Raw genomic sequence first — 16,263 nt, 5'->3', positions numbered from 1 at the left:
GACCTCACGTGAACAAGTCACTTTGCCTCAGGCACTTGATCCCAGGAAACTGGCCCAGGACTGTGTGGGGAGAAAGTCTTCGAGGGTTGCCTGCTGCCTACAAAGCTGTTTTCAAAGGCAGCCTCCCAATGCACTTTTGTTCCACAAACAGAGGCACTAACATTCAGTCTAGCAATATCCCAGTTTGCTGTTCCGCCCCTTAGCTCTCAGCTGGAGGGTCCACGTGGCCAATTGGGTGTGTATTTCAATTAAGAATGAAACCTACCACAAGCCCTCAATGACAGCTGCACAGCCATGAGTCGCTGAGTAGTGCACTACATTTTAGGAGTAAAATCAGAAAGCTGCTTAAGCCCTTTAAAATTTGGCCCAGGAAACAGAAAGATGACTTGCAGATGAGGGAAGTGGGTGGGTAAGATCTGTTGCCCAAGACAGAACTTCATGAGGGCATTTGCCGCTCACAGCCCTGTCGCCTGGCCCTACTTCACATTTGTGAAGCAGGGCTAGGAGTCAGGGCTATGGGTCATTTTGTGACAAGTTCCTCACTCAGCAGCAGGGTGGGGATATACGAGAAAGCGATTCTTTGTCAACATCTACCATTTTCTTTTCACCACTATAAACATTAGGTGTTTATTTCCGATTCCATTCCTGGGAGGTTCCTGAGCCTGGCTGATGCTCTGTGGACAAGAAAGCAGGCAACGAATATTTTGTCCACAGTCATGGAAAGATGTAGATAAATAGTGCTAGGACCCTGTCTTAGGTTGGTTTCTCTCAGAAGCAGGCCGTGAGACAAGAATTTAGGGGGAGAGGGAGATACAGAGAAGTGCTGGTAGAGGAGTCTTAAATGAGACAGGAAGAGAAGCCAAGATGAAGTGCAGTGATGTGAGAGGTGAAGCGGGGCCTGCTGGACCCTCTGGGACCTGTATGTATAAAGCTCGGATGTGTCCTACGCATAGACAAGAAAGCTCAGATATTTACCCTCTAACTCTCATCCACCATTGATTGAGGGCTGATTCCAAGGGTGTTAGCTCCCCAGACTTCCAGGCTCTCTCATGTGCAAACTCAGCGTTCTCCTGCAGCTAGAAGACATCTTCAGTCTGAGAGGGTCTCTGGGGCTTCTATTAAGAGGGTGTGGTAGGAGAGTGCTAACATATGGACTCGAACTCAGGAGGCTGTCTGTCAGAACCCACCTCTCTCTGACGTTCTCATTGCATTTTGCAGTATTAACAAGTCAACGGAAAAGTGTCAAGTCTTTCTCCTCACCAGCTCAGCAAAGGATAAAATTTCAAATCCCTTCTCTGACAAGCTGTTTTCCACACAACAAAAGCAGCTGTGTTGTTGTTGGTTTGGGTTCTATAAATCACCCACGCTTATTTTTAAAATTTGAAGAAACACATAACAATTTGAAGTTTAAAAAAATTACAAAGTATAAAAGAAATCACCTGTAATCATCCCAATAAGATAACCACCAATCTCCCAACTGATATCCTATGATACATTTTTTATGCATACTTCTTACACACGTACACACATACAGTTTGACATAAATGGGATCATACATAACTGTTTTTATCGTGGATACTTTTTTTTTTTTTTTTTTGGCTTATCTCCCCCTCACCCTCCTCCAACTTCATGGAGTGACTTCATGCCCATTCCACAGTGACTTCATGCCCATGTTCCGCTCATAATCATCATGAACACATTCACAATGTTGACCTTCCCCAGTGCTGGTCATCCCCACTCTCCACATTCTCCAAAATTCTCTTGAATTTTCCCGGTTTCCCTCTCACCTCTCTGGTCCTTACATTTCCACCCATGACTCAGTTTTCTCCTTTCATTATTATTGAAGCCATCTCCCAAATTTAAACCCCGGCCTTCTGCTCTTCTCTTGCCACATTCTCTCCCTCAGCAAACTGAACTCAGTCCTTGGTTTCAACTATTATCTCAAAATAGTTGAAAGACTATTGTCCAAGCCAAGTGAAACATTCCAACCTCAAATTTCTAACCACTTATAAGAAAATTCCATGGGGAAGTATCATCACCTCCCACTTTCATATCACCTTCCATCCTACCTTCCCCATATCTATGAGTGCTTTCCACCCATCATTTCAGCTTAAAACTACAGCCCTTTTCGACTCAACACTTAGCCTTTACCTGCACATGTCTGCATGCCATTTATGTTCACTGCAGGGTATGAAGCACTCATGGCTCCTGACTGCATGGAGCTCAGAGTCAACCCGAGGAGACAGGCATCAATTAATAATTATATAGTGAAGAACTTACTCCATTTGTGATAAACTACTATAATGGAAAAATATAGGATGTGGCAAGAGCATATAAAAGGGCATTTAACATAATGGAAGTGGGGAGGGTGGTCATTCCTCAACGTAATGGCATTTAAGCCAAAAGGAAGACAGACACCCAATCACAGAGAGCCTTATACCTGACCCTTTACTAGGTTCTGTCAGAGATTCTTTCATATCCCTGTCTTGTTATCCCGTCCCCCCTGACACTTTAAGACCCACTTCTCTTCAACCAAACAAAAGTTCCTGCTGCCAGCTTAATATTTCTAGAATACCTTGCTAACATTTGCACTTCCAGGACCAAGCCTGGGTGATCCTCAGCACAGCACTCAAGGTCCTGCTACACCTGGTTCCACTATTCCCCAGTGTGTGTGTGCTCTGCCCTGCAGCCAGGACTCACTGTCCTGGGATACTCCACACCAGTATCCTGGCAGAGTGAGCTCAACTAAATCAATAGGCTGAGTGAAACTGGCTACATTCCTGGGTGTTTGGTTTTTCTCCACTCAAATTCAAGAAAACTGCAGAAGCCCTGAGAATATTATACCACTTCTCCTCACCAGACAAAGAATAAGCTCCATATTGACCACTAAGTGGCAGGAGCTAAAAAAAAAAAAAAAAGAACTGGATGAGTGCTGGCCACTAACCAGACACGCTCTGTAAAAAATCACACTGTAAATTTTCCTTGAAGCGTCAAAGGACCACATGAAACCCTCTCCTTCATTGCTGCACATGTTGCCACAAGAAGCTCAGGGTATGCAAAATGCAACAGCATAATTTCCCTTCCCTTTTTGACTTCCCATAATACTTATTATCAGCATCACACATTTTATCCCTCAATATAATTAAGGGATACTCTTTTTTATAGACATAAGGCAATTCTGGAAAAAAAATTTTTTTTAATTTGTTTATTTTTGGCTGCATTGGGTCTTCGTTGCTATGCCTGGGCTTTTTCTAGTTGTGGCGAGCGGGGGCTACTCTTCATTGTGATGCATGGACTTCTCATTGTGGTGGCTTCTCTTGTTGCGGAGCACGGGCTCTAGGCGCGCGTGCTTCAGTAGTTGTGGCTCACAGGCTCTAGAGCACAGGCTCAGTAGTTGTGGCGCACGGGGTTTGTTGCTCCGTGGCATCTGGCATCCTCCCAGACAAGGGCTCCAAATCTCTCTCCTGCATTGGCAGGCAGATTCCTAACCACTGTGCCACCAGGGAAGTCCCCCAATTCTGGAAAAGCTTAAGCCACTGAATATGTATAAAATATGAAAAACTTTGTGCTCATTAAAGATCTCTGGCTACTTTGTTAATTTAAGAACATAAAAATGTGCTTCACTTAAAAGACTCATTTGGTGGTGGGATAAACTGGGAGACTGGGATTGACATATATACACTAATATGTATAAAATGGATAACTAATAAGAACCTGCTGTAGAAAACAGTAAAATAAAATTCAAAAAAAAATCATTTACGCAAATAATAATTATAAATCTCCATTGTGTTTGCCTTGAAATGTTTTAAATTTTAGTTCAAATGCCTCTGCAAGACTCTGACTTTTAATGAATCTGCATTAATTAGTTTGGGGAAGCTGTTAGAAAGAGAGGAGCAGGGAGGAAGAGAGAGAGAGGGAGAGAAAGGAGACAAGAACAGAAGAAACTACCAACATTAAAGCAAAACAAAGAAAAATCATCTTCATTGGTTTAGTGTACTTCCCTGTGCTAAGTAGACACAAAAGGTACTCATTTTTCAAAAAGGTACCTTGGGGAAATAGGAGGAGAGGAAAAGTAAGTGTTATTTATTACAATTTTTCCATGTGGAGCTCTACTTAATCAGAATCATTTTCAAAACTATCCTCAGGGCTTCCCTGGTGGCACAGTGGTTGAGAGTCCGCTTGCCGATGCAGGGGACATGAGTCCGTGCCCCAGTCCGGGAGGATGGGCCCGTGAGCCATGGCCGCTGAGCCTGCGCGTCCGGAGCCTGTGCTCTGCAACGGGAGAGGCCACAACAGTGAGAGGCCCGCGTACCGCAAAAAAACAAAACAAAACAAAACAAAAATCCTGATCTGTCATTTCTCCACTAACACTTCATTTTTATTGTCTGAAAGCAGCAAGTTTATTCAGATTAAGACAAGCTTCTTTACTTTTTTTACGAGAGTTTATTTCCTGATTTAATGAGACCATTTCCAAACAAAAATTATATTCATTCACACATTGCTGAAAACGGAAGAATGGCACCATACTGTAATTAAAATAAGCTTAGCAGAATTCCAGCCTATATTCCCTAGGCAAGAGCATATTCTTGGCATCAAGATCTATCTGCAGAGCCTATATTAGCAGTTTTATCTTTATTTCCCTTTTGTACATAACCTTGGATTCTCATGATTTGCAGCAACGTGATTTAGAAAACATTCTGCATCTTGATAAAGGCTTTCAATTTTCTTTCTTCCATATTTCAAAAGAGAGAAAAATTCAGAGTACTTAAAATAATGTATTTTATCTACATCAAGTGGGAGGAGTGTGTGGTAAAAAGCCAATTTCACTGACCAAAGTACCTCTAAAATGCACATGGAGTTATACAGTTAAACTCAGAAGACAGCCTCAAGAACAAAAAGTTCTGCAGCGGATTAAGGTTTTCAGCTACTGCTCCAGAAAGAGAAGCCCTTTTTCTAGTTCACTCCCAAAAGACACCTCCCTCTCCCAGCCTGACAACTTTCACTACAGAGCTTCAGCACCACAATTTTATTTCTCATTTTCTTCTTGCATCTTTGGAAAAGCGTCATTACAATATGAACCCATTTCACACATCTCATACTTGTTTTGGCTCACCTATGAGTCTCATAAATGATATCTAATTTCGTGATAAAACTCTGAAAACAATGTTGTGTACGTCTGAGGTCTCCTCAGGAAGGCAGCACTTACTCATATACCTCAAAATAAAAAGTCAACAAGAATAAGCCCTTAAACAAATAAGACACTAATTTCTTCCATCTCCTGAAAGAACAAGTTTGCCCTAAGAGGGAAAAACATTCACTGAAGCCTTTGACATTGAAAAGTTTACTGCACTACTTCTTCTCATATATGCACTGATCAGAAGAGTTTAATATTGAAACATTTCTTTCATAGAATTTTTAGAAATTATCTGAATAAGTAAATTACATATTTAAAACACTTAAATCATGATTTAAAAAAATGTTTAACACTAAAATTTTCCAGAAAAAAAAAAAACTTTTATTTTCTGGCTCATCCATTCCTAACTTCACAACTTCAGGGGATGGGAGTAAGGGGCAAAGTGGTAGGTCAGCCCAAGGGATAACGACACCTTACCCAGCTCCATGGTATCTACTTCAGTGCTGGGCACACCCTATGCACTTGTAAAAAACTGTGAAATTGAGCAAAATAAATATGACAGGGCAGGTAACCCAGGGAATAGTTTTTCATTTATTCAACACATGTTGTGTGTTGCCTGTGCCTACTTCAGCCTAAGCACTATACCAGGCCTTAGGGATATAAGAGTTAACAAGATGGACAGTCTTGGCCCTCAGGTAAAATCAAGTCAGAAAGAAGAGACAGACATCAAACAACTGTGATAAGTATCATACCTGAGAGGTGCAAGTGCTATGAAATACAAAGAGAGCCTCACCTTAGTCTGGGAGTAAGGAAGTCAAGGAAGGCTTTTCTGAGGGACACTTAGGCTGAGACTTCATAGAGGGCTGGAGCAAGAGCATTCTGGGCATGTACAAGTCCCTGCGGTGAGAATGAGCATCATGGCTAGAGTGTAAAGGGACTGAGGGATGCTAAGAGAGGAAGAGGATGAGGCACATATCGGATCCTGCAGTTCTCTCCAGGAAGTGAGAAGGACTTTTGACTTTATTCCAATGAAATGTAAAGTATTTGAAAGGTGTTAAGCAGGGGAACTACCTGATCAGATTTAAATTTGTAAACCATCATTCTATCTGCTATGTGAAGGATGACGGGGAGAAAGCATGGTAGAGCTCCTGACCAAGATTCTACTCCCCAGCTCCCAGCCTCAGTTCTCTCCAACTTTTAAATCATAACATGTGCCATTCTAGATCTTACATAACATTTAATTTCTGTGCCACTTTTTAGAGTACCTGTTTACATACCACCTGATCAAATACTAACCATTTCCTATTTCAAATCCCCCTAACCTTTACTCTCTACTCTCTCTATTCTTATGTCCTGTATCCTTTTGTATATCTTCATGCTAAGTGTACAACAGGTATTCAGTGAATACTTCCTAAGTAGATTTAAGGCTAGACTAGCAAGTGTCTTTTAAGCTGTGGAAGAGAGAACTGCCAAGACTCCTTTCTGGTGTGCATTTCCCTAGTAGACACCAAGCCTGTATTTTTAGAAGGAACAGTGATGGCCAATGGTGCATGTGAGAGGACTGAGGGTTGAGGCTATCGTCACTTTTGTCGAAGAAACAAGATTAGTTATGGTCACCTCCCATCATTCACCCCAACTATCTTTCTCCACCCGTGGACCTAACCCATGGCCTGTACTACACAGATATAAGTTGAGCTGTCCTCTTCTCCCCATTTCCACCCTAGAAGACTCAACTGTGAAGTTCACATAGTTTCCAAATAGCTAGAGGTTGCAAGGCACACCTATATGTTTATTTATCTCCTGAGTTTGAAATCAAATTTCTCTGTATTAAAAAACTTCAGTTAGGACATTGCTGCAGTCAGAATGTTGCCCTAAATTTTAGGGAAACAGACAAAATAATAGGGAACAAAGAGAAAAAGAACAGGAGGAAGCCTAGTGAAACTTCAAGTTTCACTAGTTTGCCAAGTTCATACCTTTGCAGCCAGCCGACACTCCATCACCCTGATATTGAAATGAGAAGTTGCTGCTTTATTCATTTCCACACAACTGTTGGCAATCACAAACACTGCTCCACTTGGGAGTTTCACATCAGTTGCCCTCAGAGGACTAAATTCTATTAACTTGGCCTATTGAGAAAAAAATGACAGGTGAGATACAATGTATTAGAATTCAGAAAATATTTAACCATTTACGCATTTATTTACCTTAGTAAAAATTTTTCCCCAAAATGCATCCATTTATTCATTCAAATATTATTTACTGACTTCCAGGCACTGTACTAGGCACTGAAGATACAAGAATGAATGGGACAGACACTGTCCCTGCCCTCATAGAGATTACAATCTAGTGGGAAAGGCAGTCAAGTAGTCAAATACACTGCCAGGTGGTGTTAAAAGGGTAGCAAAGCACAGGGCACTATATAGAAACACAGTTGTAGCACCTGATCAGATATAGCCTAGTGTAGGTGCCCCTGAAAAAAAGGGAAATCTAAACTGAGACTTAAAGGATGAGCGAAAGTAGGACAGACAGAGGGTTTCTTTACCCAAACAGGATGTCAAGAAGAGGGAAGAGTATAAGCAAGTTCACAGGCAAAAAATAACATGAGGTGTTAATAGAGTTTTGGGTATTGCAATGTAGCTGGAGCTTAGTGTTTGAGGGATGAGCCATGGTGAGAGGATAGAACTGAGCGAAGGGCAGGTAAAGCAGGGGTCAGATCATGAAGTACTTTGCAAGCCCAAAGAATTTGGACTTTGTTCAGACTCTACAGCTAACTTATGTTAACAACAGGACTCTTGCCATCATGTCTGCTTGTCAGGTCTCATCCAAAAGACCCAGAGTATTTTCTTAGCATTAAACCAAATTTCCTCATGCCTCCTGTCTTTGGCTTAGGGGAATCAACAACAAATACTCTTAATAAGAAGAAATCCAGGTATTCTTGGAAAATAGCCAAACCTGTAGGAATCTGATCGAAAACTAAGGAAAGATTTTAAAGAAATGTCTGTTTCTATTTTGGAAATGGTCAGTTTATGGCAACTATGAAAACCTCTGCTCTGTCTGTGGGAGTTGATAACCAAGGGGAAGTGGTATTGGCTAAGGAATTCATTCCTGGCTTCCTGTCAACATTCTTTTCCCTACCACTAAAGCCCCAAAAATGTTGGCAGAGAAAAATGATACCATAGAGTAAATTACAAAAAAGAGGACGAGTGAATATATGTGGTAAGAGAACTAACATTTGGGTTTAAAACCAACAGGAGATTATGAAAATGCCATGAGACGAAATGATTTGGGACAAGAGCGAGAAAAGAGGTCCCAATAACTAGGGAGTTGAGAAATCGCATGCTAACAATGAATTAGAAGGATGGGGGGAAAAAAACCCTAGACACCTGAGGTATGATTCTGGAAGCTTAAGGGAGAGGTGATCAACATGAAACAGAGTCAGTGAACTGGTGATAGCCTTGAATTACAAAGCAGTTGAGAAATACCATCCTACAATAGAGCCTAAAAGAATAGGCTGCCCAGAAAAAAAAGCACTCTGGGGATCTCAAGGCCTTCCTCTCTGGGTGAACATTCCCTGGTGGATATTTCCAAATAGCTCAATGCCACCTACAGTTCCTTCTTCTGCAAGAAATGATATGGACTGGTCCATCCCTCCTCCTTCAGTGCCAGTGTAATGCTCACTCTTGGCGCAGATTTCTGCAAGTTCCACCTGGAAAAGTAAAAATTGATTTGCACTGTGAGTAAATCATAATCTATTGCTCATTCATTTCCTACTCCAGACATGACATATGGGTTTGAATTCCAGTGCAGCTCTGATCAACTGATAGTAGCTGCCTGCAGCATTGGGTTAACAAGAACTCCAAGACTACCATTAAGCTCAATAGGAAAACATACAAAGATCAATTAATGTCTGCTATGAGTTGGAATGAGATATTGACTGTGCATGTTGTGTACAGTCTCGTCCCGCAGTACCCATAGGAGATTCGTTCCAGGACCCCACGGGATACCAAACTCTGAGGATGCTCAAGTTCCTTATATAATATGTCAAAGTACTTGCACATAACCTATGCACATCCTCTCATATACTTTAGATAATCTCTAGATTACTTATAGTACTTAATACAATGTAAACACTACGTAAATAGTTGTAAATACAATGTGAATGCCGTGTAAATAGTTGCCAGTGTGCAGCGAATTCAAGTTTTGCTTTTTGGAACTTTCTGGACTATTTTTTGGAATATTTCTGATCCATGGTTGGTTGAATCTGCAGATGCAGAACCTGAAGATATAAGGAGGGCCGACTGTATTTGCTCTCCCTAAAAGACTCCACAGGGCAAGCAGTGTCTCCTGTATTTGCTCCATTCCCTCTCTAGACTGGCATCACCAAAAATCTCATATGGGCACTCACTCATTTCTGCCTCAGCTTTGTCTCCCAACAGTGGACTACTCCACAGTCTCCCCACAGCCAAAGTGAGGTCATCCAACCTTATTTTCCAGTCCAAAAGTAATGCTTCCTCTGTGGCTTTTCCATTAAATGTAAGAATCAGAACTAGTGTCATCTCATCAGACACACCTTCCTCCAATCAAGATGAAGAGGCCCAATACATTAACACATTTCTAATCCAAACTGAAAATGTCAAAATATCTATTTAAGAATCTTCTATGGCCTCCTATTCCTTCTATGGCTTCTTATTTCCTAGAAATAAGTTCAAATTCCTCAACCTGGCATTTCAAAGCTTTCCAAAATGTGCAACCAATTTACACATGAAATCATATTATCTACCACTCTTTTCCAATTATATTTGTCTCCATGACCATCTCACACATTTATGTAACCTGGTATTATTTCCTGTCTTCTCTCATATAAATCCTATTGCCATCCAATATCTGGCTTATTGGCTACCTACTATGGGCAAGTCCACTCAAATCTTCCTCCATCACACAGTCTTCCTCAAATACTGTTCCCACTACGGCATCCTGCTTCTCTAAACCCTCACAACACTAACAGTATAATCCACTTACCCTACTATTCATTCACTCATTCATTTTTTTTTTCTTCTAAGACTTGATTCAAGCCTTTATTTCTTACCTGTTTTACTGGAAGATTCCCCTACAGTGATCATTGTGAAGCACTGATATAATCATCTCTTGCTTGCTTGGTTGCCAGTGCCTTGACGATCATACTTCTCATTGTGGTACACAACATCTCTAATGACTTATCCCTTGCTCACACCTCCATCCTGCTCTCTCACCACTAACCCCGTAAACCCTAGGCTCAGACCACTGGAAAAATGCTGTTCCTCGTCACCCCCAGGCTCTCTCAGTGCCTTTAAAACTGTGATTTCCTGTCCTCCTCACTCAGTACTCCTCTCTCCAGCATCCCCCACTCGTCATCAGGATTAACCCAAGTGTCACCTCTCCCTTGGAGCCCTCACCACCGCCCAAAGGCACACACACTCCACATAATCCCTCTTCTGTGCTCCCTGTATATAACTCTATGCTCATTTACCAAACCATGCTTTAAGTGTGGCCTTCCTTGTGTGTTTATCCATCAGTCTATGAGAGCCCATGCAGTGCCCAGACCAGAGCCCACTTAACTAATAAGACTGAATCACATAGTGTTCATTATTGCTCTTTAATAGTGTCAGGTTTCAATCACATCTATTTACCCCAGAAAATTGTCAGTCCTGTGAGAAACAGATAAAATAGCTGTTTCTTTTGTGTCCCCTACCTCACACAATGCTGAGCACAAAGTAAATACTCAAAAACAACCCGCTGCTTTCACTTTCTGAGAATAGCTGCCCAAACATCATTTGATAGATCCTGTAAGTGTCATATTCCTTGTTGGATTCACTAACATTAATTTTGCTTCATGACACGAGGTAAGCTTGGTATTTTGACGTAATGGGCATTGTGCGTGGCCTAATGAACACACCAGAACCAGCAATCTTCCATAATAGGCACATTAAAAATAAATTAGTAATCAAAAGGTCAAAACACTTGGATTTTAAAATGTAAAGAAACAATATACCCAGGAGAAGAAGTCCATGCACGATTCATGAGGAATGAGGAGACCTGGGTCCTTACATAACTGTGACAGTGGCCAGTGTGAAAAGTCACCTCCCCACAACAGCAGTAACAGTCATACTTACATGCTAAGTACCTGGCATTATCTCTCCTTTAGGCCTCCAAACAACTCTCTGCTTATCCTTATTATACAGATGAGGAAAATGGGACTTGGAGACATAAACAGTGGAGAAGCCAGGATTTGAACCTCATCTGCCTGACTCCAAAGTTTGTGTTCTTTTCACACTGGACTTTTATTACTCCCCTACCCACTGCCAAATAATATAACCGAATAACATAGCCTATTTTTTTCACTACCTCACAGGAATGTGAAATGACAAATGAGATCACCAAAATTTAAGTACTGTCCCTCTTAAGAGGAAAGAAACTAAGGCATCGAGAAGTATATGCTTATTGTTTTTAAAAGCCTCTGAATGCGTGGCAACAATGGTATACTTTACCAGAAATAGGTTAATTTTTCCAGACTACCTATCTCCACGAAATTCAGAGGGACCCCAGGAGTCCCCAGCATCTCTGTGTCAAGGAGAGTCCATCTGCAGGGCTGCAGACATCCCTATACTTTGCTGATACCTCTCATGCTGAATTCTGACATGTGGATCTCATTACTGGACAGACAATAACCATGAGTTGTAAATGGAGGAAACAAAAAGAAAATGAAGATAAGAAAGATGAAGGAAAGGATGACTCATTTTACAGTCCCCCCGGAATGCATGAGGAACTCAGTGGTAAATATAGAGGAAAGAAACTAGTACCAGAAGCTTCCAAATCTTGATTAAAGCCCCAACCCTCCTGCCAACGAGCTAGGTGACCTTAGATAGATTGCTTAACTTTTCTGAGTTTCCATTTCTTCATAGACTATTAATAACAATAATAGTTTTCACAGTTAGAATTTATTGACTACTTACTATATGCCAGGTATTGTTCCAATTGCTTTATATGAATTAATCATTTACTTCTCACAATGACCCTATAAGATAGGTATCTCCTCCTCATTTTACAGACAAGGAAACTGAGTGGGTTTATTAGTTGAGACTAGGCTAGTAATTACTAAAGCTGAAATTCAAACTCCACTTGTCTAACCCCAGAGCCCACACTCTTAATCACCAGGCTATATTACCTCCCATCCATAATATGGAGAAAAATACCTACCTCCCTGGCTACGGGATTATTGTGATTATCCAGTGAATTAGATAAAAACATCCCATAAACTCTAATGAAGTATACAACTTTAAATTTCATTCTTTTTACAGAATGAATAAGGAATCATCTGACTTATACAAGTAAGTAGCTAAATCCCAAGCCAAATGTAAAAACAGGTTTAATTAATCTGGAACTCAGGACCATTTTTTGAACTGTGCAGGGGGAGTTCCCTAGTGGTTAGGATTCCAGGATTTCACTCTCATGGCCCTGGGTTCAATCCCTGTTTGGGGAACTAAGATCCCACAAGCCTCGAGGTGCAGTCAAAAAAAAAAAAAAATTTTTTTTTTAAACTGTTCAGGGAAAGAGAGAACTTAAAAGATTCTGGGTGTCCCTAAGAGAACCAATTCAACAATAAACTGTAATGCAGCTTGAGACAAACAGGAGAATGTGTGTTCCATTTAAAGCATCCCAGTCTAGGGCTTCCCTGGTGGTGTAGTGGTTAAGAACCCTCCTGCCAATGCAGGGGACACGGGTTCAAGCCCTGGTCCGGGAAGATCCCACATGCCGCGGAGCAACTAAGCCCGTGCGCCACAACTGCTGAGCCTGCACTCTAGAGCCCCCAAGCCACAACTACTGAGCCCACATGCCACAGCTACTGAAGCCTGCGTGCCTAGAGCCTGTGCTCCGCAACAAGAGAAGCCACCACAGTGAGAAGCGCGCGCACCACAATGAAGAGTAGCCCCCGCTCACCGCAACTAGAGAGAGCCCACGCGCAGCAATGAAGACCCAAAGCAGCCAATAAATAAATAAAAATCTTAAAAAAAATAAATAAATAAAAATAAAGCATTCCAGTCTAAATTGGGGGGCAGGGGGAGGGGGGAGGTGGGCAGGGCGGAGAGGCGTGGAGGGGGGAGTCCCTGCCTGCCAAACAAAACATGCCTGTAGTATAAACTTCAACTGCAGGCCCACAGGCGGCTCCCCAGTGGCCCTATCCCTTCACCCCCATACTAAAAGCAAAAAGGTCAAATCCTAAATTGTTATGAGATGTGAAGAAACTAGACACAAAAGATTTTTTTCTAATTTCAAATCTTGTTTAAGGAAAAACTTGCATGCCTCCGACAATAAGCAAAAATCAGTGCTAGGCCCATAGCCTTAGCCAGGGATGGCATGACCTGAACTCAGAGAACAATTAATGGAGGGGCCTTAATAGCAGGGGATGTAAACGGGAGCAGAGAATGCCTATCATTCTGGGTGATGTGAGGGAGACATGTGAGCCTGCCTCACCCTTTCTATCCTTGCGGACACTGGAAATAGAACCGTAAAATGTGCTCCAAGAGTTATAATCAGGCAGAGTGACGTGCAAAGACACTGAATACTCCATACACACTTGAATTATGTAAAATATCAAGAGATTTCATGAGAATAAGAAGGAGCTGTCGAAAACACATTAACAAAAGTGTATGGAAAGAAGCCTATCGGAAGTTAACTTCCAGAACAAACCGAATCACGCTTTGTGACCACCTAGAGGGCTGGGGTAGGGAGGGTGGGAGGGAGGGAGATGCAAGAGGGAGGAGATATGGGAATATATGCATACATATAGCTGATTCACTTTGTTATACAGCAGAAACTAACACACCATTGTAAAGCAATTATACCCCAATAAAGATGTTAAAAAAATCAATAAATAAAAAATTATTAGGCAAACATCATAGTAACAATTCTTACAGGCAAGATACACTAATGGATAAATGGATGAAAGTTTGAAGAGAAACAGAACAGTTACAGAAATTATTCCAAGACACTTATGAATTACAAAAGGAAAAATAGTGGAGAAATCTATCAGGCAGCAACTCAACTAAATGATAAAGTTTAAAATCACTAGTAATAAGATATATCAACATCATGATAGAATGCATAAAGAAGGACACATCACTTCTGTGATATTCTTGCCAAAAAATGCATTACCTCAATCTAATCATGACAAAAAAATCTGACAAACCCAAATTGATAGATATGAAAGTACTAAATAACTGACTGCAAAATAACTGAGCAGGACTTTTCATAGTATCAGGGTCATGGAAGACAAAGAATGAGGAACTGCCACAGATTGGAAAAGCTTAAGGAGAGACCATTAAATGCAATGTAGAATCCTGGATTAGATCCTGGAACAGAAAAAGAACATTAGGAGGAAAACTGGCGAAGTTTGAATGAGGTCTATAGTATAGTTAATAGTATTGTATCAATGTTAATTTCCTGGTTTTGAAAATTGCACTATGGATATATAAGTTGTTAACATGAGGGAAAATGAGGTGATGTGTGTACCTGAACTCTATTATTTTTTAGCAGCTTTTTTGTGGTAGAAGTGACATACACATATTTAGTATAAATTTTAATAAGCTTGACACATGTATCACCCCATCAAATCATCACCACAAGATAGTGAACACCTATCCATCACCTCTAAAAGTTTCCTAATGGCCTTTTGTGGCAGCATAATTCTTTCTGAGATCCATCCATGTCATTTGTAGTTCATCCCTTCATACTGCTGGTAGTATTCCATTGTATGCCTATACCACCGTTTGTTTGTTCATTTGTCGGTTGACGGACATTTGGGTTGTTTTTAGCTTTGGGCTATTGTAGATAGAGCTGCTGTGAGCATTGGTGTATAACAAAAAAAAAAAAAGAACAAACAAATCAAATTCGAGGACCGAGGACCGGATCCCTGATGCCTGAGGGATTCTGAGGTTCACCCCCTTCACCTATCCCCCAAGCCCCTCCCCGCAACACACAGGCAACCTGAGAACCCTCAGGCAAAAACAGCAAAGCTCTAATGAAGAAGGGACTCATTCCCCTCCCACCAATGTATCAATATCTTCTTCTGTCCTTACACCTGAGCATGTCAAGAGCCCCAGGCGCCTCCAATCTCCAGATTGTCAGAAGACAATCTGACTACATGAGAAATTTTTCCGCAGTTTGTAGCCAATAAACTCATTTCTATTTTGACTCCTGCCCTCTGGACAGTTAGGAGAACCCTGGCATTATTCATGGATCTTCTTTTAAAGCTACTGAAGATAGTTAATGAGGCTACTTTAGCCCTCTGTGTGGCTCTTCTCTTGAAGCAGCCTGGGAAGGAACCAAAAATCACATGGCCTCCCAAATTAAACAGTGTACCCATCTGCTGACCAGGGGGGATCCAGTAATAACAGAAATAACAGGGTTAGGTTTCATAGTCACTGAGAAGGGCTAAAGATTCATAAATGTGTTGCCTAGCTAAGACTGGACGTTTATAAAGACAATAAAAATACAAAAGACTTCCAGATATCAATACAGCAAACTTTATTTTTGTTTAGCAGTTTTACTAATGAGATTGTTAAAAGTAGAATAATTATGTAGACAGAAAATGTTCATCTTTCCCTATGGGAAGCCTTGCTATTAAGAACACGGACCCTAACCGAGACAGCATCATCCAGCTATTGTAGGTCACCGACAAGTGCAAGTTAAGAGAAAAGAAGGAAATGAACAGCCCCATTCATTCATTCAACAGTCATTTAAATACTAGCATCCTACAGATAAGTGGACAGGTCACTCAGTGTCTTCCCTCAAGGAGCTCACAATATTGATAATGGCTTCAGGTGAACAAGTCCTTCAAAAGAAAGTGTAAAACTAGTGTGCCAGACAATGATTTGCCCCCTAGATGTGCTGTCCACCCACCTCCATCCTACTATCTGCCCAGGAGGCTGCCCAGCATCAACTATATGGAGAGGCTCCTGTGCACTCTGCTTTCCACTGGGTTTTTTCAGCAGAGGACTCTGGCAGGAAATGGGGAATGAGGGAGGGGGGAGTGAGGTCACGCTGCCAAGATCACCTTCAGACACAAGGGCGTAACAGCTCAGCTACAACTAGTC

General features: G+C 41.4%; 1 protein-coding gene across 22 annotated transcripts in view; it reads right to left on the bottom strand.

Moving 5' to 3' along the window:
* GALK2 (galactokinase 2) overlaps window positions 1-16,263 on the bottom strand; it is a 136,503-nt gene that overhangs the window by 46,796 nt on the left and 73,444 nt on the right. For all 22 annotated transcript variants that reach the window (XM_033851658.2, XM_073800947.1, XM_073800958.1 and 19 more), the window contains 2 exons: window positions 8,742-8,840; window positions 7,108-7,260 (listed from right to left, as the gene is read on the bottom strand). In XM_033851658.2, coding sequence (XP_033707549.1) covers window positions 7,108-7,260; window positions 8,742-8,840 — 252 coding nt within the window. The remainder of the gene's footprint in view (window positions 1-7,107; window positions 7,261-8,741; window positions 8,841-16,263) is intronic.

The sequence above is a fragment of the Tursiops truncatus genome, chromosome 2 (assembly GCF_011762595.2).
Source record: "Tursiops truncatus isolate mTurTru1 chromosome 2, mTurTru1.mat.Y, whole genome shotgun sequence".
Lineage (NCBI taxonomy): Eukaryota > Metazoa > Chordata > Mammalia > Artiodactyla > Delphinidae > Tursiops > Tursiops truncatus.
Note: the sequence above shows the minus strand (reverse complement) of the source record. Positions and strands in the feature narration are given on the sequence as shown.